Source organism: Globicephala melas, chromosome 2 (genome assembly GCF_963455315.2).
Source record: "Globicephala melas chromosome 2, mGloMel1.2, whole genome shotgun sequence".
Classification (NCBI taxonomy): domain Eukaryota; kingdom Metazoa; phylum Chordata; class Mammalia; order Artiodactyla; family Delphinidae; genus Globicephala; species Globicephala melas.
The window spans coordinates 14901132-14925574 of record NC_083315.2 but is presented as its reverse complement, the minus strand read 5'-3'; the positions used below and the strand labels follow the sequence as shown (position 1 = coordinate 14925574).

At 38.4% G+C, this 24443-nt stretch overlaps 1 protein-coding gene across 3 annotated transcripts in view; it reads left to right on the top strand.

The window, feature by feature from the left end:
• Window positions 1–24443, top strand: part of PLXDC2 (plexin domain containing 2) — a 414801-nt gene that overhangs the window by 145026 nt on the left and 245332 nt on the right. For all 3 annotated transcript variants that reach the window (XM_060293095.1, XM_060293094.2, XM_030837117.2), the window contains one exon: window positions 22219–22430. In XM_060293095.1, coding sequence (XP_060149078.1) covers window positions 22219–22430 — 212 coding nt within the window. The remainder of the gene's footprint in view (window positions 1–22218; window positions 22431–24443) is intronic.

The following is a 24443-nucleotide window of genomic DNA, read 5'->3' as shown; positions in this document are numbered from 1 at the left end:
CCCTGGGGGATCTGGTGCCTCCTCTCCTCCCCAGCCTACTCTTAAGCCCCCTGCCCAGGCTCCTTCTACTCCAGACACAGTGGTCCTCCTTCAACTTCTCCAGTAGAAGACCCCTTCCTGCCTGTGCCACAGCTCTGGCTGCTTCTTCTGCATACTGCTGGGCAGCCTTTGGAAAGTTTGAAGCTGGCAAGTAACATGATCTGATTTATGCGAATGAATGAATCTACAAAGAGTTGAGAAGAAAGCATTTCTTTTCTTAAACAGGAACAGAGATAAGCATTTTGCAGAGTGCTTTGAAATGTTTCAAATGTCTGATATTGGTAAATGTATTGTGGACTGCCATGAGGTCTTTCTAATTGTACCCACCATGAGTTTAAATACGGTAGAGTTAAGATTAGCATTCTCAGAGCAGACCTGAATCTAAGCTTAGAAACAGAAATTTACATATAAATAGAAATTTAAATCAGTTTTCTAACCAGGTATTTTTGAAAATCCAATAACAGGTTAACAAATTTAAGGTTTATACAAACACACAGTATATTTTTGACTTAATTTTAATTAAACTTCATGAAGTATTTGATGGATAACGAAGAAAGGAAGAAAGCATTCTCTTGGCATTTAAATAACATTGAAGGATATTGATGGCTTTAAAAAAATGATCCCAGACTGCTTGTCTGTTACCCAGCCAAGTAATTCATAACAAAAGGCAGGTTAAAACACTTCACTAGAGCAGTGTGTTGTGAGATGTGAGACATTGCATAAAGTTAAAGTGAGAACAAGCTGCCCTGTTTTCTTCTCTTTTTTCACATGCCATTCTTTATAAGCAATACATTTAAAAGTTTGCCTCAGAGCATTTTGCATTTTCCTCTGGGGAAATGTGAAAGAAAATTATCTGTGTAGAATAAAAACATGTTAATTTGTGTTAATTTATTCTACAAGAGATGCAGGAGGCTTATGTTTGAGTGGGACTGGAGTTCAGTTCTAATCGTGATTTCTGCTTATGAACATTGGAAGTGCTCATGGCCAGTTATCACCAATTTTTGAGGTGTGAATTGGTTAGGGGTGAATATATACATATATACATTTAATTTATTGATATCTCTCTTTCCCAGTGTTCTTTTTTCAAGTACTGCCATTCTTAAGTTTAATTAATTAAACTATAAATGGAGTAGAACCGTCACCCAGGTTTCAATATGGCGTAAAAGGACAACTGAAGTTCATTCCATTTGTCTGGAGAGCATAGAAAGAGGACCCAGGTCCAGACACAGGGCAAACCACAGCAGGTCACACCTTCATAGAATAACCACATGGCAGACCAGCTGCTTAATTCCAATGGAATTCTCTCCACCCTAACCAACTCCCGAAATTATTTTTACCCATCTTTACCACCATTCTTCTAAATACCTATAATTAAAACCTCTTTTAATGTGCTGTTGGATTCTGTTTGCTAGTATTTTGTTGAGGATTTTTGCATCTATGTTCATCAGTGATATTGGCCTGTAGTTTTCTTTCTTTGTGACATCCTTGTCTGGTTTTGGTATCAGTGATGGTGGCCTTGTAGAATGAGTTTGGGAGTGTTCCTCCCTCTGCTATATTTTGGAAGAGTTTGAGAAGGATAGGTGTTAGCTCTTCTCTAAATGTTTGATAGAATTCGCCTGTGAAGCCATCTGGTCCTGGACTTTTGTTTGTTGGAAGATTTTTAATCACAGTTTCAATTTCAGTGCTTGTGATTGGTCTGTTCATATTTTCTATTTCTTCCTGATTCAGTCTTGGCAAGTTGTGCTTTTCTAAGAATTTGTCCATTTCTTCCAGGTTGTCCATTTTATTGGCATAGAGTTGCTTGTAGTAATCTCTCATGATCTTTTGTATTTCTGCAGTGTCAGTTGTTACTTCTCCTTTTTCATTTCTAATTCTATTGATTTGAGTCTTCTCCCTTTTTTTCTTGATGAGTCTGGCTAATGGTTTATCAATTTTGTTTACCTTCTCAAAGAACCAGCTTTTAGTTTTATTGATCTTTGCTATCATTTCCTTCATTTCTTTTTCATTTATTTTTGATCTGATTTTTATGATTTCTTTCCTTCTGCTAACTTTGGGGGTTTTTTGTTCTTCTTTCTCTAATTTGCTTTAGGTGCAAAGTTAGGTTGTTTATTAGAGATGTTTCCTGTTTCTTAAGGTAGGATTGTATTGCCATAAACTTCCCTCTTAGAACTGCTTTTGCTGCATCCCATAGATTTTGGGTCGTCGTGTCTCCACTGTCATTTGTTTCTAGGTATTTTTAAATTTCCTCTTTGATTTCTTCAGTGATCACTTCGTTATTAAGTAGTGTATTGTTTAGCCTCCATGTGTTTGTATTTTTTACAGATCTTTTTCTGTAATTGATATCTAGTCTCATAGCGTTGTGGTCAGAAAAGATACTTGATACAATTTCAATTTTCTTAAATTTACCAAGGTTTGATTTGTGACCCAAGATAATGATCTATCCTGGAGAATGTTCCATGAGCACTTGAGAAAAATGTGTATTCTGTTGTTTTTGGATGGAATGTCCTATAAATATCAATTAAGTCCATCTTGTTTAATGTATCATTTAAAGCTTGTGTTTCCTTATTTATTTTCATTTTAGATGATCTGTCCATTGGTGAAAGAGGGGTGTTAAAGTCCCCTACTATGAATATGTTACTGTCGATTTCCCCATTTATGGCTGTTAGTATTTGCCTTATGTATTGAGGTGCTCCTATGTTGGGTGCATAAATATTTACAATTGCTATATCTTCTTCTTGGATTGATCCCTTGATCATTATGTAGTGTCCTTTGTCTCTTCTAATAGTTTTTATTTTAAAGTCTATTTTGTCTGATACGAGTATTGCTACTCCAGCTTTCTTTTGGTTTCCATTTGCATGAAATATCTTTTTCCATCCCCTTACTTTCAGTCTGTATGTGTCTCTAGGTCTGAAGTGGGTCTCTTGTAGACAGCAAATATATGGGTCTTGTTTTTGTATCCATTCAGCCAATCTGTGTCTTTTGGTGGGAGCATTTAGTCCATTTACATTTAAGGTAATTATCGATATGTATGTTCCTATTCCCATTTTCTTAATCGTTTTGGGTTCGTTATTGTAGGTCTTTTCCTTCTCTTGTGTTTCTTGCCTAGAGAAGTTCCTTTAGCAGTTGTTGCAGAGCTGGTTTGGTGGTGCTGAACTCTCTCAGCTTTTGCTTGTCTGTAAAGGTTTTAATTTCTCCATCAAATCTGAATGAGATCCTTGCTGGGTAGAGTAATCTCGGTTGCAGGTTCTTCTCCTTCATCATTTCAAATATGTCCTGCCAGTCCCTTCTGGCTTGCAGAGTTTCTGCTGAAGGATCAGCTGTTAACCTTATGGGGATTCCCTTGTGTGTTATTTGTTGTTTTTCCCTTGCTGCTTTTAATATGTTTTCTTTGTATTTAATTTTTGACAGTTTGATTAATATGTGTCTTGGCATATTTCTCCTTGGATTTATCCTGTATGGGACTCTCTGTGCTTCCTGGACTTGATTAAATATTTCCTTTCCCATATTAGGGAAGTTTTCAACTATAATCTCTTCAAATATTTTCTCAGTCCCTTTCTTTTTCTCTTCTTCTTCTGGGACCCCTATAATTCGAATGTTGGTGCGTTTAATGTTGTCCCAGAGGTCTCTGAGACTGTCCTCAGTTCTTTTCATTCTTTTTTCTTTATTCTGCTCTGCAGTAGTTATTTCCACTATTTTATCTTCCGGGTCACTTATCCGTTCTTCTGCCTCAGTTATTCTGCTATTGATCCCATCTAGAGTATTTTAAATTTCATTTATTGTGTTGCTCATCGTTGTTTGTTTCATCTTTAGTTCTTCTAGGTCCTTGTTAAATGTTTCTTGCATCTTGTCCATTTTATTTCCAAGATTTTGGATCATCTTTACTGTCATTATTCTGAATTCTTTTTCAGGTAGACTGCCTATTTCCTCTTCATTTGTTAGGTCTGGTGGGTTTTTATCTTGCTCCTTCATCTGCTGTGTGTTTTTCTGTCTTCTCATTTTGCTTATCTTACTGTGTTTGGGGTCTCCTTTTTGTAGGCTGCAGGTTCGTAGTTCCCGTTCTTTTTGGTATCTGTCCCTAGTGGCTAAGGTTGGTTCAGTGGGTTGTGTAGGCTTCCTGGTGGAGGGGACTAGTGCCTGTGTTCTGGTGGATGAGGCTGGATCTTGTCTTTCTGGTGGGCAGGTCCACGTCTGGTGGTGTGTTTTGGGGTGTCTGTGGACTTATTATGATTTTAGGCAGCCTCTCTGCTAATGGGTGGGGTTGTGTTCCTGCCTTGCTAGTTGTTTGGCATAGGATGTCCAGCACTGTAGCTTGCTGGTCGTTGAGTGAAGCTGGGTGCTGGTGTTGAGATGGAGATCTCTGGGAGATTTTCACTGTTTGATATTATGTGGAGCTGGGAGGTCTCTTGTGGACCAGTGTCCTGAAGTTGGCTCTCCCACCTCAGAAGCACAGCACTGACTCCTGCCTGCAGCCCCAAGAGCCTTTCATCCACACGGCTCAGACTCCTCAATTTGGGATGGTTCGTTGTCTATTCATGTATTCCACAGATGCAGGGTACATCAAGTTGTGGAGCTTTAAACCGCTGCTTCTGAGGCTGCTGGGAGGGATTTCCCTTTCTCTTCTTTGTTCTCACAGCTCCCAGGGGCTCAGCTTTGGATTTGGCCCCGCCTCTGTGTGTAGGTCGCTGGAGGGCGTCTGTTCTTCGCTCAGACAGGACGGGGTTAAAGGAGCCGCTGATTCGGGGGCTCTGGCTCACTCAGGCCAGGGGGAGGGAGGGGCACGGAGGCGGGGCGGGCCTACGGCGTCGGCGGCAGGCATGACGTTGCAGCAGCCTGAGGCGCGCCGTGCGTTCTCCCGGGAAGTTGTCCCTGGATCCGGGACCCTGGCAGTGGCGGGCTGCACAGGCTTCCCGGAAGGGGGTTGTGGATACTGACCTGTGCTCGCACACAGGCTTCTTGGTGGCGGCAGCAGCAGCCTTAGCGTCTCATGCCCGTCTCTGGGGTCCGTGCTTTTAGCCGCGGCTCGCGCCCGTCTCTGGAGCTCCTTTAAGCAGCGCTCTTAATCCCCTCTCCTCGCGCACCAGGAAACAAAGAGGGAAGAAAAAGTCTCTTGCCTCCTCGGCAGCTCCAGACTTTTCCCCGGAATCCCTCCCGGCCAGCCGTGGTGCACTAACCCCCTGCAGGCTGTGTTCACGCCGCCAACGCCAGTCCTCTCCCGGCGCTCCGACCGAAGCCCGAGCCTCAGCTCGCAGCCCCGCCCGCCCCGGCGGGTGAGCAGACAAGCCTCTCGGGCTGGTGAGTGCCGGTCGGCCCTGATCCTCTGTGCGGGAATCTCCCTGCCTTGCCCTCTGTACCCCTGTTGCTGTGCTCTCCTCCGCGGCTCTGAAGCTTCCCCCCTCCGCCACCTGCAGTCTCCACCCGCGAAGGGGCTCCTAGTGTGTGGAAACCTCTCCTCCTTCACAGCTCCCTCCCGCTGGTGCAGGTACCGTCCCTATCCTTTTGTCTCTGTTTATTCTTTTTTCTTTTGCCCTACCCAGGTACGTGGGGAGTTTCTTGCCTTTTGGGAGGTCTGAGGTCTTCTGCCAGCGTTCAGTAGGTGTTCTGTAGGAGTTGTTCCACGTGTAGATGTATTTCTGGTGTATCTGTGGGGAAGAAGGTGATCTCCGCGTCTTACTCTTCCACCATCTTCCCGGAAGCCTCGATGCTATTTGTTTTTTATTTTTTGTTAACAAAATAGAAGAGTTCAGCATTATAACTTCCATTTTACATCCTATTACTTTTCCCCTACTCTATCTTGTTTAAACTTTAGGCTCTTTTCACCAAATAATGACACTTTTTCTCCTTGTGGCCTTTTTTTTTAAAATTTATTGGAGTATAGGTGATTTACAGTGTTGTGTTTCCTTGTGGCCTTTTTTAATGATGAATAAGTTTAGTGTTTTGTCCTTGATTTGGAGCTGGATTCACCATGTATGTACCTGCTTTTGGGTTATCTGTCGTATGAGACTGCTCTTCATTTGTTGGGATTTTGAAGATTCATTGATCTTGAAAGGCTTTGAACGTCTGATACCTAGGGAAATACAGAACTGGAAAATACCTGATATGCATAGCTTCTAGAAAAGATGAGGACATTCAATAATATATAAGAATTTGGACCCTCCCTGGGTTATAACCAATGACTTCCTACTATTTTTTCATGAATTCTGTTCATTCATTCATCAAATATTAAATAATTGTTTATATGTACCAGACCCTATTCTATGGAGTTAAAGTATAAAGACATATAAAATATAGTCCCTTGAAGTACAAATATAATAATCTATAAATAATAGGAATACAGAAAAAGGAGCAAATCTAAGCAATGGACCTATTCGGGGGGATCATTTTTTATGTGTTACAATATACATAACATAAAATTTACCATTTTAACAATTTTTTAATTATGCAATTCAGTGGTATTAACTACATTCACCATGTTTTGCTGTCATCACCACTGTCAATCACCAGGACATTTTCTTCATCCCAAACTGTACTTATTAAACAATAACTTCTCATTATTCTCTTTCCAGTATCTGGTAACCTCTACTCTACTTTCTGTCTCTAATGTTTTGACTACTCTAGGTACTTCAGATAAGTGGAATTACACAATATTTGTTCTTTTGTGTCTGGCTTATTTCAGTTAGCACACTTTTCAAGCTTCATCCAAGTTGTATTATAATCAGATTTACATTCTTTTTATGGCTGAATAATATTTTATTTTATATATATTTGTGTATATACATATATATGCACACCCACCCCACATTTTGTTTATCCACTTATCTGTTGATAAACACTTGCATTGTTTCTGCCTTTTGGGTAGTATGAGTAATACTGCTATGAACATTGGTGTAAAAGTATCTGTTTGAGTAGGGGGGGTGCTTTTTTATTTGGAAATAAATTGGAATTTAAGAAAAAATGCAAGAATAATACAGATAACTCTTGCAAGTGTTTCACCAGATTCAAAGTTTTAACATTGTGTCTAGTTTGCTTTATCATTTGTGCTATCATCTACACATATTTTTCTTAACCATTTAAAAATTATAGAAATCATATCTAAACTTTCTCCTCAAAATCAAGTGATCCTCATACTACTGTTACCTACAATACATAAGAATTGACTGAAGGTAATATTTAAGAGTTATGTCTGAACTATCAAAAATGAATATTTACCTCATAGTGAATTTTAGGACTAGAATACTTTAACTCTTACCACAGAGATATAGAAAAGGAAATATGTAGTATATGACATCATCTCCAAATTGTATAATTTGGCAAGGATTAAATATGTTAATATTCTTGCTGTTCAGTGCTAAATTCAAATGTTGTATTGTTTTCAATTTTGTTATTTTCTGAGCCAACATTTTAGCCCCTTAGATAAGTTCTAAAATGTTTGTATTGGCAAATTTTCAAATTAGTTTTAGCTTATTAATGCCATATTAATGCCATATTGGCAATATAAAACTAGTTTACTATAGTTTACTCTGGGTATGAATGATTAAACAACAAAAAAATGCCTAGGAGATGCTTAATGGAATTTGGATTTAAAAAAAAATGAATGTTCATAAAGTATGTTTTTAAACTTACCATGCAAAAGGTAGTATGCTATTATTTTATCCCATAGGCTAATACAGGTGATGATATGGATCAAAGAAAATATTTGACTTGCATTTCAATAAGGCCTTTGCCTGTCAAACAGTTGACTCTTGAATAACTCAAGGGGTTAGGGGCATCCCCCCACCCCCCTACCCCCCTCCAGTCAATCCCCATGTAACTTTACAGAAGCCCCTTGGTATGTGCAGCTCTGTATCTGTAGATTCAACCAACCACATTGGATCCTGTAGTTCTGTTGTAAGAATTTAGCATGTGTAAGTAGACCCATGCAGCTCAAACCTGTGTTGTTCAGAAGTCAACTGTACTTCTTTTTGTATGTAAGACAGTTTCTCCAGAAGTGTCACAGTCAGACAGAGGTAGCTGTTTTTTCATAGCAGCTGGAGAGATAATCAATAAAATATTTGAACAGGGGTCTTCTGAAGGGGCAGAAGCATTCTCCCCACTTTTAGGAAATATGTTCCCCAATAGTAGTATATGCTGAAAATAAAGAAGTAGAGAACTATGTTTGTTGAGTTTTATCTGCAAACATAATACTTGCATCTTTCCTTACGTTATAACTGTGCAAAGGCAACTAAACAACATAATACTCTCATCTATTAGGGAAATACGTGTTGACTCAATAGATTGTTTTCAGCAGATTTATATAATAAATGATTTTCTGAAAATTGTTTATAAATAGAGTTTTTATTAAGCCAAACAATCCTTTAAATTTAAAAAATGAGTTACCTATTCCACAAAAGGGGTTTGAATAGGATAATCAAAATAAGAAACAAGAAATCGGACCGGCATAAAAAAATGTTGACTCACTAGGAATCAAAAATGTAAATTAAACTAGTGAGAGTCCGTTTTTCATTGAACAAATAGGTGAAAAAAATTTTTGAAAGACACCATTAAGTGATTGATGAAAATATGGGCTACCCATCTTCACGTTCTGCTGGTTATTTTGTAGACTGATGCAGTTTGAGTGCAACAGAGTAGAGATTCCTCTTTCATAAATTGTTCCTGAAAAAGAATTGAGGCTGCTCACAAAAAATTAGCCTCTAGAATGAACTTAAAAGTTCAACAATTGATGATTAGTTTATGATATATACTATTTGTTTATTAAATGCAGTATACAGTCAATTACATGGAAAGATATTTATTGTGTAGTGCTGAAATAAACGAATTATACACATACAGACACACACACACACACACACAACTACTTTTTTGTATGCAGACATGTGCAGACATTCAAAGAAATATCTAGAAAGGATATTCACTAAGGTGATAACTCTGCCCCCTGCACCTAGGACAGAATAATGGATACTTACATTTTTCCCCTATTTTCTTTTTAACGATTTAATTTTCAAAGTTTTCATATTAGAAGAAAGATAATACAACTGACCTTTGAATAACGTGAGTTTGAATTGCGTGGGTCCGCTTACATGTGGATTGTTTTCGATAGTAAATACTACCGTACTGCTCTATCTGAGGCTGGTTGTATCCGCAGAGGGGGAAGCGTGGCTGCAGAGAAACCGTGGATAAGGAGGGTTCCAAGTCATACTCAGATTTTAGACCCCCACCTTGTTCAAGGGTCAACTGTACTTAAATTAAAAATGTTTAAAGCCCTTTAGGTTATTCACTCTTTTATATTGATAATGATTTTTTTGATAAAACGGAGAGACGCTTACTATAAGGAAATGTGTAAAGTCCATCATGTATAGACTTTTTGAACTGGAGCATCTTAAATCCATGTTCCTCAGATATTGCTTATTTGTAAAATAATGGAAATAATTCCTGTCTTAGTATTGTCCAGAGCATTAGTAAATGTGTAAAATATAAGTTTTGGCAATAACCTGGCAAGCTGCAGTTGCCCAGTAATGAAAGTCCTGGATTTTTAATTATTTTATGAAATTCAGATATTTTTCCGGGCCATGTAGGCACACTCATAGAAGGGAGGTTTTTGATAAATGTATATTGTAATAAGTACTTAAAGCAGAGACTTTTTCAATTTATCTGGAATTTGTTTTTTTGACAAAAAAAATTTATGAAAAGGTAATTCAAGGATAAATGAAGAATGAAGCAATTGGATTCTAAGTTTCCGAGTTCTACTAATCTATACAGGTTGAAAGGATACTTTGGATTTCCATCTCACTTTGGTGGCTTAATCCTTACCTGTTATTTTGTATATTTCAGGAATACATCACAGAAATTAAAATCTAACTTTAGTACAGTTTTTACTGTCTTAATTTCTTTTTTAATGTAATTTTGTTGATTGTGGTTTATTTACAATGTTAGTTAAATTGTGTAATCAGCATAAATGTATGCAATCAGGCAGTTTAATTAGGGAATGTTATTTAAGAAATTAACTACAGAATTCAGATATTCATAACATTTTAGAAATTCTTGGGAACTTTTATTTTAAAACTGCTATTTGAATGGTGGTTGATATGCAAATTTAAGTATTTCTCTCTTCCAAAAAAGTGAAAAAAATATTGTAAATTCAGTGGAGTAAAATATATTATTAAAAGTACAATACAGTTTGTAAAGACACCAAAATTTCTTAACTAAATTTACACTGATATTCCACTTTCTATTTCTCATCATTTTCCCAATTTTTTTTTTTTTTTTTTTGCGGTACGCGGGCCTCTCACTGTTGTGGCCTCTCCCTACCGATATTAGGATGCGCAGGCTCAGCGGCCATGGCTCACGGGCCCAGCCGCTCCGCAGCATGTGGGATCTTCCGGGACTGGGGCACGAACCCGTGTCCCCTGCATCGGCAGGCGGACTCTCAACCACTGCGCCACCAGGGAAACCCCGTTTTCCCAATTTTTGACTTAAAGTTTCCCATTCTTATGAAAGAAACTATTTGGAACATGGTTTGTTTCTTTTTTTTTTAACTCAAAATTAAATGATTTTATTTAGAAAAATATTTTTTTCTGTGTCAAGGTATTTCACCCCTAATACTATCTTGAGTTAGTCTTAAGGGGAACTGTGCAAGTAAATGAATCATGCAGGTTGTCAGCTAGTAAATACTCAAGAGCTTCTTAATGAAGTGAGCACATCTTTGTATATAAAGTATTTCTTATTTAAATGTAAATAACAACGTGTCAGTTTTGTTTAAAGAATTATATGCTTTTTGCTGTAAGTAATATATTATTTATGAATCCTTGCTTCATAATACCTTTGATATTCAGAAACATCTTTCCTGTGATTTTTTTCATAGAGCTTTTTTTTGTAAAGTTATTTGGAGATATCAAAGCTGAGTAGTTTTGCCCATTGCTTTGTGGTTCTAAGATCGTGTGAAGACATTTTGCATTAAATGTATGAATCAAATGTAAGAAGTAGAATAACTTGGGGGAAAATCACTTTGTTTTGCTGTATTAATCTCTGTGAACATTTTAAAGGACTTTGAAGTTAGAATGTTGTAACACAGATCTTTTACTTGATGAAAAGGGTGATAAAAAAATATAGGAAATTGCACAGAAATTGGTAGGGCTGCTTCTAATTTTCTCAAGAAATAACCCAACATATCTAGGTATATAAGGCTAAGAATTTTAAGCCGAAAAATGAGATTGTCTTAAGCAAGAGCAGCCATGATGGAAAACGCCATGTCACCACCCCAACTATATCATGACGAAGCTTAAGGAAACAGACTGTACAGCCTGGGCAGTTTTAGTGAACATTTATTATAATAACAAAAAGGAGCACAAAGATGAATAAAGACATGACACCTCCCCTGGCTAAGTTCATGGTAGTTTGTGAAGGAATGGCATTTAATCAATAATTACACTATAATGAGAAGAACACAGCAATGGGTTTGATTAAAGTTTTATGAGTTCCCATTAAAATAACTCTGCCTAGGAAAATTATCTATTGGTGACGATGAAAGGCTTCACCAAGTCAGACTGTTTGAACTTGACTTTCAAACAGTAGAGACTTGGGGCTTTTTTCCTTTGCTATAGAAGTAACACATTGTAGAAAATGTGTAAAATAAAGATATGTCAAAAGAACAAACCGAATAAAACTGGTTGCTTCCAACTTGCATGACACAGAGAAAACCACTAGTAATACTATAATGTATTTCTTTCTCTTCTTAAATTTTGAGTATATGTATGTTTTTCCTTTTACCCAAGTCAAATAATACTATATACAGTTTTTTATACTTATTCATAAATCTTTTTGCACATCTAAGAATATTTCCACAGTATCAAATCCTAGAAGACTTTTACTACTGATTGAAAATATGCACATATGAAATTTTGATTAAAATTGGAATCTCCCTACCAATATTAGAGAGTACAGTACTCTCTAATAATAGCTTCAAGAAATTAGTCTATCAAATATCGACAAGTACAATTTTACAATAAATCTTTGTGAATGTAGTATATGAAAGAATTTAATTTATTGTATTTCTCTGACTTCTTAAAATGTTAAATATTTTAATACATTTATTAGTATTTATATTTTCTTTGCTATGAATTATCTGTTTATGGCATTTGCTCATTTTTTAAATTTGAGGACTAATCTTTTAAAAAATTTATTATGTAGGATATGTACTTGCATATATTAAGATAAACTATATACAGTTGCCATTTTATAGATCAAAAAATTGAATAGATATACATAGTATTAATTGCTATTGACATTTTTCCTGCTGGCCTTTTAAATTTATATAAAACTGAAATAGGATTGTTTTAATTTTCTGCTTAACATTCTTTAATGGCTTTCCTTTGTGTTTGTGTGGTGCTCAGAGTTGAGCATCTTAAGCCTATATTTTGTTAACCCTGCATTATCAACCCTGGCAACAGCAGGAAGCCCAAAAATACAGAGTTTGTGGCTGTATTTTTCACCTTTAACCAGGAATGATATTCAACAGTTAACAGCTAATATTATCTGTTTAGTCATAATGGGAACAGATCAGGCCATAGGGCTGAGGCCAGATCTAGAGACCTTGTCAAACCAGGTGTTTATCCCTTAGTTGTTGGATTATGTGAAAGGCATTGCTCATTATTTTGCGGGGGGAGTAAGGAGTGTGGATGCAGTTAATCTGATAATTTGTTTAGATTGTACTTCAGAATCACATTTCAGAAAAATACTTCTGGTTTTGATTCTAAGAATGTGATGTGTCTTCTACTAACTAAAGTCATCTTCTCATAAAGAAACAGGCCCAGAGTAGTTGACTGAATTGCCTGAGGCTTCGCAGCTATAGCCTTAGGACCATAACCTTCTAAAACATTAAATGGTAGAGATAATTTTGTGATGAGGAAATTACAGGTGTTACTGGCTGCTTATCCAATTCCACACAAATCTCTGGAGGGCATTTAACCTGTAGAAATTTGAGGCTGTTTTGATAATGGTATGATTTATATGATTTAAATCAGATAAAAGTTATACAACATAATCTGATAGAAATACATGTGTTGTCTATCATCTGTGGTCATTGGCTAAGTCAGCCTAGGCTCAACATTGGGCCATTATGGATCTGACCCCACAAACTGAATATGGTCTGATGACAATATACAGTGAGATTGAGTCTATCAGACATCTGGCAGCCGTAATCTAATAGAAGGCCCTCAGTGATTTGGGCCCTAGGCATTTGGACATCATCTTTGACATGGGGCACCATTATAACCATGATTCCATCTGGCCTGTTCTGGCTCAGAAGACTAAATTTTCCTTAGAGGCTGTTGGCCATGACTGGTCCTTGTTTACAGAATTTTCCATTTCCCTTGGCTGTCAGAGTCACACTTTTCATGCACTGGACTTAGCTTTTAGTGCAGAGCCCTTATTTTAAAATCAGCCATTCTGAATACAGGAAACAAGGGTAGTTGAGGATGGCTAATGATAAAGAGAAATGTTAAGGTATTTTACCAAATAGTTTCACTTTTTTATTGAGCTATGGAGACTCTAAAGTTCATGATGCATGGATTTTCACAAATTAAATAGTAAATCTGAAAACAAATGTAGAATACTTAATACATGATCCCAAATAGCCTAAAATATGTTAACAAGATATTTAGCTGGCAAGTAGATGGTAGACTTTTATAAGCTGGGAGGGACTATAAAAGCTATGTAAAGCTGCCCCCTCTTATTTCACACACAGCAGGAGGTCACATACCTAAAAATTCCATGTGCTTTCTGGGTTCATGATGCTATGTTTTCTGCAGAAAATCCTAAGAACCTTATTAAAAGACTCTCAGATTTAATTAAATGCTATTTTCACTGTTTGTAGATTATTTGTAGACTATGGCTAACATGGAAATAAGTTTATTCTCCAAATCTGACAGATTTATCTGAAAAATAAGTGGATGGCCTGAGTTCTCTGACAATCATCTTTTATTATAAAACAGGAGATTGTCGTCATGGTAAAACAAATGCTTGAGTCTACTTGAAGGAATTCAGTTTTTCTTTTAAATTTCTACTAGGCAGTTAATAGAAAATGCCCAATTAACAAGATTATTTATTTTAAAGTACTTCCCAACATTTCAAGATATAACTAAAAAATATAATCAATATTAATGTGCTATTATTTTCTGCTATGTTTTTACATTGGCTGTGTTTCGTTTCCTCACATTGGCAGTCAACTTGATGGGGTATTTTATTCCTTGTTTTCACATGCTGGATTATTTACATATTTTTACCGTTTTAAATAGCACATTCTGTCTTACTTATTTTTCTTTTAGATTGTTTCTTTGTGTCGTATCATTAGGCTTTCTGATGCATTGCTAATTTGATCCCTTAAAGATTAATCATAGGTAGATTAGATGATAGTCAAAACCAAGCCTATGGATCAAGCTCTGGTTACCTTCCTAGTGTATCACTTACCATATCATATACATCAATTTCCTCATATGTAAAATGGGGTTAATAATAGTATTGATACATGCCAAATACATTAATGTTTGCAAATGTTTAGAACAGTGCCTGACATTCTACCAACCCTAAATGAAGGGTAGTTATTATTAGTAATATTACTATTATTAACCCATTATTAGAAGCAATGCATAGAACACTTCTGCTTTATAACTGTTAACACAGTTTTATTCTTTCTGTTTATTTTTAATATTTTAGTAAATATGCAACAATACCTTAAAATTGTCTTAAATATTAACATTTGCTCATAAGGCTAATCATGTTTTCCATAGGATAATTAACCATTTTATATATAAAATTAAAATGTCTTCTTATTATTTTATTTAATAGTAAGATTAGAAAACTGTTACAATTTTAACGTGTAACTGGTTTTGTACATATTTTGGGTTGAGTGTTTGGTTACATTTTCCCATTCCCTTTCATTTCCTGCGTACTTTTTCTTGAACTGGCTAATGTTCTTCACCAGAAAAACACCGTACAGTGACCAAGAACCCTGCAATGACTCAGAAGTCAGAGAAGGGGAAGGGTGGAGAGTAAGGGGTATGCAGGCCACTTACATCTCGGCCTTAGGCCGTTATGATTCTCCTGCTCTGCGCCTCAGAGCCTGGACTCTTATGCTTCAAACTTCTAGAGTAGCCCTCCACTTGTTTTCCACTTTTCACTTAAAATGTCCTTGTTTTCAACTACTTCATAGCTTTTCAGTCTCACTGGCCATGCCCACATTCTTCCAAGACATGTGTTCTGTTTCTTACTGAGTTCATGAACCGGAAAGAACTGCAACCACGAGTGTTGCTGAACATCACCCAACTGGCCAGTGAGCTCTTGTTGAGTCAAACTCATATCCGATAAGGAGAAGCTGTTATAGATTTGTTTTCCCATAGTTTTTGCCTTCTTCCATCCTTTTATCTGACTGAGCAAGAAACATGGTTAAAATCTTAAGAAGCTGGACAGCAGATCGCATACATAATCCTTTAAGATGCTGTCTCAGATGAGCGGCAACCTGGCCAGTCATTTGTTTACTCATTCATTCATTTGCTTTTCAGAAAACTTTGGATATTTATTATATTTCAATATCCATGTTTGTACTGATGGGACAAAAAATATAAATAAGATAGAAGTCCTGTTCTGAAACATCTCTGTGTCAGGAGTCTCCAAGGCCACCCTCAGGTTTGGTCATATGACAGGAGGAATCATAAGACCCAGCTGTGATTTGTTACAGCGAAAGGATACAAAGCAAAATTCATAAAAGGAAAAGGCACTTGGGGCATTTTTAATGTCTGGGGAAAGCAGGGCAGGTTTCTAAGAGCACTCTCCAGCGGGAGCGCAGAGGAAGCATTTACTTCCACCAGCAACCAGTTGTGACAACACATGTGAAATACTGTCAACCAGGGAAGTTCATTAGAAACTCAGTGCCCAAGGTTTTTATTGGGAACTGTTCACATAACTACCTTCTGTCTACCGTGTACCAAAATTCCAGACTCCCAAAAGGAAGGCTCGTTGTCAGCATAAACAGTAGTGTTTGCCCAGGCAGTATAGCCACAGTGAGCCACTCTTATCTGTTAGGGGATGGTGGGAACCCTCCCCAAATCTTAGTTCCCAGGCACCAGCCAGGGCCAACCTTGCAAACAAGATTTTCTAAGGATAGCAGTCTCAGGCCCGCTGTGTTAACTCTTTTCTGCACAATCTCACACTGAAGTGGGGATTGTTGGAAGAGGGTTTAAAGAGTCAGGTGTAAAGGGTTATTGGATTACAGAAGAAAACTCAATTAGCCCCGCCTGGAGGAGTCAAGGGAGGCTCCATTCACCGAGACAATATTTGAACTGGATCTTGAAGGAGTTGTGAGATTTCCCAAGGCCCTGGAGTGAGGAAGGGCTTTCCGCCATGCAAAGGTATTCACTGCAGGTAAAGAGATGATTGAGAAATCCTGTGTGGTGGGAGCATAGAGCATGATGGGGGAGGCAAAGACAGGGAAGAGGGGTTAGAACAAGAGCATAAGGTGTTTTATAGTTTTGTTGGGTGGTAAGGAGCCTTAGAGGTTTTAATCAGAAAAGAGAAGTGAATAAATCTAAAAGGTATCTCTGATAGCAGATGGAGAAAAGGTTGGAGAAGGTAGAGTTTGAAGAAAGTAACACCAGGTAGGAGGCAAGAGATGGTGAAGACATGACCTGTGGTAGGGCTAGAGCACGGGGCAGTGGTCTTCAACCAGGGGGACACAAAGAATCATGTGGGAAGCTTAACAAGAAAATGATGTCCAGGTCCCACTCAAACCCTTTAATGTCTCTCGACAAAACATTCTGTCTGCTTTCTCTTCTGTAGCTATCTTACTCTGTAATGCTATCAGTCAAAACCTCCAAGTCCACTACATAGACAGTTCATTATTGGACAGAACCAAGAATATAACCATTTGTATGGAATTTCCTCTTCATTTCCGTAATAAACTGAGATGCGAAGCCATATGGCAGTCTACCTTAGCCGAATAATTTTATCTATTGTCAGATGAATCTAGCCAGTAAATCTGTTTGCAGTAAAAAATCTTAACGTTTTTGCAGAGGATCCACAAGAGTGATTTGTTCATTTGTGAAGTGCAGACCAAAGTGCATGTCAGAAGGTGCAGTCATAACGGATCCTCATTGCACAAGATGCATGTCAATTTATGTGGTTACTCCTTGGTCATTCGACATATATTGTATGTACGGCTTGTATGCAAGACTCAAGAAATACAGTTAAAGATGCATTCAACTATTAGCTAAATGTAAGGTATTTAAATAAAATCATTAGGATAAGACACAAATATAAACACATCCAACCCAGAACAGCTTTCTTCCCTTTTGTTTTTATTTTAAATGATTTTATTTTATAGTAGATGATAGCACAAAAGAGACTTGCAAGGTTTGCAAAGAATAATATGAAGATGTACGTGAGTTTCTTATTTTACTCTCAGATTAACTAGACATTATTGGGTTTCATAATGATGGTCTATTTGAAATGTAATGAAATACCTTCTTCAGTAATACTTTATCTACTGTTTTTATCAAATAAAGTATCTCAAGGATGTGTTAAGGTCAATTTATATATTAAATATACAAAAGTATGTCTTTTTGCTTTCCTTATATCCAAATGGAAGTCCTTAGATATATTTAATGTTTCCATGAGCTATGTGATTAACAACTATAGCAAAACATGTTGGCGAAAATTCTCTTTGACGGTTTTCCATCAGTGGTTTAATTAACACACAGTGGACAGAAAGCAGACAGTCTGTGCAACCAGATCAAAGATCCCTCCTATTGCTTTTGTTTTCACTACAGCTGGGAAGCGAAAAATTATATTACATATATCCCTTCACCTTTCTTCTGAATGATTTGTTTTGGTGGTGATTTAAAGGATAATTTGAAATATTTTTGTGAGTTAGAAAGCCCATGAAGTGCATAGGAGTAATTTACAATGTAGATAACAAGGCTGTGGTTTTGCCAGTTTTTCTCAGTCTTTCTTTCTGGAAACATCCATTTTTGACTTGTTTTATCTTCTCTAAAAATCATTCTGAAATGGGTTAAAAATCGAAGCCAATTTCATACTTTAGTCTTGAGGAACCACGTACTACTGAATTATGAGCAAACAGGAATGTTTCCTCTATGCATGATTGGGTCGTCTTGCTTATTCATAACCTAACCGGAGAAAAAGAGTTAGGTATAAAATAGCAACCCAAAGAAAATTCACAGAGGCTAGGCACTAAAGCTCACAAAGGTTCACATTGGAAAACCCTCAGTTCCTTCCTTAGATTTTGTTTCCTCTTTACAGTCAGAGCCAGCAAGTGATTGAGTAATCAGTTTACAAAGTTTACTGTAGTAAATTCTAGAAGGAGCAAGCATGTCCATCAGGGAGACAAACTAATCAACGGCTGTAATAGCAATTAATACAACAGGAAAGCAAGCAAAAAAAATCATAAAACACTGCCAGAAAGTGAAAAACAAACACCAAAACCCGCAGCTGTCTGGGGACTTACCCTTGTAAATGCTAGAGGAAGCATTTGCGCTTGTTTTATACGGGAGGCCTACCTGTCTGTTAAATTCACCTTCCCCAATAATCTAGCTGAAAATGAGTTGGAATGTTCATCACAAAAACAAGAGTTTGACACACTAATCAGACTTACCAAATTTCAACTTAAGTGGTGTTAAAAGATAAACTAAGGCATATTCAACATTTTAAGAGTTTACCTGACTGAAAATCAATTTCAGTGGGGCAACACAAACCAGAAGTGGTTAGGAATACTCTAAGAACCCCAACGAGGGGAGAGATTTTATGGAGAAAAGGCAGAAGAAAACAAGGAAATTATTTGATTGGCTGTAGCTTAAGTGTTTGCCTGTTTCAGAAAAGTCTGGGTGTAAGTTTGTGACTGGTTGTCCTTAGGTTTTTTTTGTTTGTTTATTTTTCGGTACGCGGGCCTCTCACTGTTGTGGCCTCTCCCGTTGTGGAGCACAGGCTCCAGACGCACAGGCTGAGCGGCCATGGCTCACGGGCCCAGCTGCTCCGCAACATGTGGGATCCTCCCGGACCGGGTCACGAACCCATGTCCCCTGCACCGGTAGGCGGACTCTCAACCGCTGCGCCACCAGGAAAGCCCTGTTCTTAGGTTTTGATTTCTTAACCTTGAGGCAGCTGCAGGCTCAGGTTTGGGTTTACTTACGTAGGCTGCTAAGGTTTTAGAGCCACCTCAGTCTGATGGCCTCCTTGTTTAATTAGTTTAGCAGTGTGGAATATGGACTTTATCCTCCCTAAGTTTTGAAGCTCCTTCTTAGGGTAAGAAGGCAGGGAGAAAATGAGAAAGAGCAATCAAAGACGAGAACTAGACTTCCTCTGCAGACAGCTCCTCCAGTGTTAGTTGCTTCGTCTACTCTGTGCTCTGTGCCAGGGCCACAGGGGCTAGTGTTATGTTACTGGCCTAACAGGCATCATGAAAAGTACTATGTTTTGTCCTCTGTTATAAAAATCTAAAAGGATAATGGTAAAATTAATATCAGGCAATTAATATCCAATGATAACATCTATTTTAAAGAAACCAACAGCTGAAGATTTTAATAAGGACTACTTCTTTGGAGATTTTCGTGTTTTTTTTTTTTTCTGATTTACATTATAAAGAACTGAGAAACCTCTGGCTGGAGACTTTCCCTTTCTGTGATTTTTTTTAAATAATATTTTTATATCTAGGACTGTTTACTCCATTGACTACATGATATTTGCTATCCCTCTTATCTGCACTGACATTCTAGTAAGGATCCTATAGATTTTCAGTTGTTCCTACATGATTGTTTGTATTCAGATAGCCTCCACCCCAGTGCAAGGTGAATGCACAGCTCTAAAGTTTAATCTGAGTGTTGTGCTACGAGGCCTTAACTGGTTGTTATAAAACTTTATTGTGTACTTCTGTTGTAAGCTGCCTCATATATTTTTGGTAATGAGGCAGGATATCTAAATAAAGCAAATAAAATTGCTTTATGTAGCTTTGCCTAGAATCATAAGTCTTAGAACCTGGCACATACTCAGGAAAAGCTGTCTGCTTTTGCAGGTAAGATATTTTCATTTCCATTTGAAATATAGGGTAACTAAAGCACAGAGAGTTTTGTAAATCATGCAATATCCCCTGTTCAGCAAACCTAACGAAAGAATTCTACCCCAGGTCTCCTGAATCCTTGTACAGTATTTCTTCCGTACTTAATTGTGCCTGGTCCTATCATTTTTGCTCCAGAGAGACTGTCTACAATTTATTCATTCATTTGGTCAGTCAACAAACATTTATTGAACATTGAACATTATTCAATGTCCAGTGGGGACAACACCTTAAAAAAGAAAAATTTTCGGACCTTCCCTGGTGGTGCAGTGGTTAAGAATCTGCCAGCCAGTGCAAGGGACACGGGTTTTTGAGCACTGGTCTGGGAAGATCCCACATGCTGCAGAGCAACTAAGCCCGTGCACCACAACTACTGAGCCTGCACCCCAGAGCCACAAATGTTGAGCTCGCATGCCACAACTACTGAAGCCTGCATGCCTAGAGCCCGTGTTCCGCAACAAGAGAAGCCATTGCAATGAGAAGCCCGCGCACCGCAACGAAGACCCAATGCAGCCAAAAATAAATAAATTTATAACAAACAAACAGAAAAGAAACATTTTCTGTAAAATACTCGTTAGACATACATATTGAACATTTACTGTGTGGAAGGTGGGAGGGGACCATGATAAACCCTCTATGTACCTGGGTTTCTTCCTAGCCTGCAACTAGCTATTCTGTGAATTGAGCACAGTGCTACATTTTCTGGCTCTAGGGTTCCTTTCTGTGGAATTTTTGGCCATTTCCATCTCCATGACTCTTTTAAGCTCTAATATTCTACAAGCCCATGGAAAAGTCTAGATTGCCAACACTGTGGTAGTGCATCACTCTAGACTGTATCCAAAAAGGCTTTAGGCAGTGGCAGATCATTTAAATTCACAGTGAAATCAAAGAATAGCCCCTCTAGAAGAATGATTAGCATCTTTCTGAGTTCAAAGGGAGATATTTTAGACCATTTGCATGTGATTAGTAGTGGAAGCCTTAACTTGGTTATTAGAGTTCTAAGTAATTGATTTAATGGTATTATAAGCTTCATTAAATACATTTTTGTTTCTTGGAACGTTCTTGTATTGATGGGAACCTCACAGCTGTAATTAAATCACTGCTCTCTTAGCGTTTTTTGAACCCATATCCTGCCAGTTATAAAGCCTGTCAATTCGTATCTTTTGGTAATAGTTGCCTAGAGGAGAACTGTTCTTGGTCAGACACTGAATTTCCCATACTTGTGGAACACCTTCCCCTGCTGACCCACTGAAATGAAAGACTAGGAGTAATGATTAGATCTAATTTTCCCTCCTGTAGTAGCAGAATGAGCTGGGTCAGCAAGGCCAGTCCCTGCAGATGGCTTTAAAATACCTTTGTGATTTGATCTCCTTGCCTTCCCATCCATTTCTCTAAGTGCCTATCACTGTCATCCTTTACCACCCTGACAAGATTCCAAGGTGAGAACAGCTCAAATGAGCAAGAGCGTTTGTGAGGCCTCCCGAGGACGTGGCTTATTAAATGAGTTCGGCAGTGAACCAAGTCTGACTTGTGAGCTACAAGGCAGGTTAGCACGTTTGCACAAAGGTCATTCCATGTATTATTTAACCCATTCAAATGCTCTGTTTTCTCTCTGCTGCCCAGCATAACTCACATGAAATAATATAAACTCACAAGTTATTCATGTCTGATTTGTATTTTCAAATGTGCTGGGAATCATTTAGTTTCATTCCTTTGTTTGGATTGTAGTTTGTTTTCTCAGAACAACTAGAGAATGCTTATGAAGGGTGTGTGTGAAGGACGGGCAAGGAAGGGAATAAAAGTGCATTACTTTAGGGCTGCACAACTGTTTTAGGGACTCTGCTGGATGTGCACATTAACCATTGTCACGACTTATCATGGTGTGTCCTAAAATTGCATTCTACTCGGAGATACTCATACCAACTCAAAAATATTACAGTTAAACAGATTTCACTGTTATGAGTTAGTTTCCTCTTCTTTTGACTAGCAGAATATTTTTCTTCTCTATTAGAAAGCATGCAAATGATGCATAACAGGTGGTAAATCGTTATTTTTTTTTTTTTTTCAAACAGATTGGCACTATCAGGTTGCTCAAGCCTTCCCACAAACAGAAGAGGAGGTGGAGGTGGATTCCCATGCATTCAGCCACCGGTGGAAAAGGCACTTGGATTCTCTCAAGGTGGTAGACTCAAACCGAGCCAGCCTGGGCCAAGACTCCCCAGAGCGCAGAGGCTTCACGGACCTGCTCCTGGACGACGGGCAGGACAACACCACCCAGATTGAGGTAGGTCAATGATCTGGGTAATTGAAATGGATTAATAAGTCTGTTTCCTGCAAGGCACCCAACTTCCACATATGTATCAATATTTATAAGCTGTCCCTTCGGCTCAATCTGGAACTTATGGACTTTTTTGTAGAGGATCAATTTAATTCATTAATAAATAATTAATTTGTTAATATTCAGGAATTCAATAAGTAATTATAATTATGTTAAATAAAATAAATAATAGCTAAGCCATTTAATCACCCACGAATGCACTTACTCAGGAAACAGACACACATGGGCTTGCTGTGATGACGTCAGTGAGGAGACACAAAGGGAAATACAGTCCCTCTCCTGCCTGCAAGGAGATGATTGTGTAACAGGGTCAGAAAGTGTAAACGCCGTAACCAGCTCATCCCTATGCCATGTGATATGCGCAAAAGTATACACAGGCCAGTGTGGCATAGAGGAGGGGATGGTCATCTGCTTGGGGTTAGGGGATGGGCTGTTGTCAAAGAGGCCTAAGAGTGGGCACTTAGGCTCACGCTCAGCAGATTGAGAGGAGCTCACCAGGTTGATAATTTGCCGATGGTAAAAGAGAAGATTGCTGGCAGAACGAATTACATCTGCAAAGGCTGAGTCTCAGAACGGCATGGCATTATGAGGAGTCTTGCATGGTGACCAACTGTCCCAGTTTACCTGGGACTGAGGGGTTTCCTGGAATGTAGAACTTTCAGTGCCTAAAATGGGGCAGTTCTGGGCAAACTGATGGTTGGTCACTCTGTTACTGTACATAATTCTTTGTGATAATTGGGGCCACAAATTGGAAAGAGAAGGACGGTTGGAGGTGGGTTTGGCAAGTAGGGAAGGCTGCTGAAGGCACATTCTAGGCAGATTTTGGGGTTGCCCAGAGGCCTCGAGGGTGGTATTGCATTGCTTAAGTTTCCATAGTCCTTAGCATTGCAAATGCTAAAATATGATCTTGTTAGTATACTAGATATAACAGACACAAACAAGTGAATCTTATGGAACTAAGCAAAAACCATTCAAATGAGAACAGAAGCTATTTATTCAGTTTGTTGTAGCCAGGGAGTGAGCCTCTATCACTTGCCTTTGGCAGAGACTCAAAAGCAGGCAGGGGAGTGGGAAAGTTTTTCCGTTAAAAAAAGAGAAGGCTCCAGGTGTGCTCTGATTAGAGGTTGTTGGCACGGAGAAGCTGGAGGTAGGCTCATCAGAAGCCGAGCATCTCGTGATTGGGGAACATACATGGCTTTCTGTGCTTGGTCCAGAGTTGGGCATAGGGACAAAAAATAGAGAAACCATCAGTTTTTAATCAAGTCCTGCCCCTTCTGGGCCGATGGCTGCCAGGATTGTGTTTTGGCTCCCTGGACTGGTTGCTCTAGAGGTTGGGGTCAGAGTTCTGTTGTTATCCATGGTCTGGACATTGTCCGTTTGTATATTCTCTCAATCTGAAGGTTTAGTTCCTACTATGTCCCAGGTAACAGGTTTCTATTTTAAAGAACCAGGCAGCATTCTTTTTACTGCCCTGAAATACTCAGTATTTAGGAAAAGAACTCAACTTCATGAAACAGATATGACATAGTTCTGCAGATGGTATCAAAGCATCATTTTGTTCCCTCATGGTGAGAGGAATCTTCAGAAATGAAGCACAGCCCATTGGGATTCTCTTTAGGTGAGAGCCCGAAGATTTTCAAAACCCCTCTCCATCGCCTTAGTTAGTTTGTGACTCTGGTGGCCCCTGACTGCCCCCGTCAGGCCCTTAACAGACAACAGAGGATGATGTGCCAGGAGCAGAACTCATATAATATCTGTCAGAGGCTCTTCTGACTCCTGCAGAGTACCTGCTATTTTGGCAACAATGTCGTGGTAACAACTCAGGGTAGGCAACACAATTCCTCCCTGGGCTGCCCTTGAGCCAGGGTGCAGCATAAAGAAAGGAGAGCTGAACAGAAGCAGAGATGTTTCCTCTTTGCCCAGAACTAGTAACCTATTGAGATTAAAGGGAGAGAACAC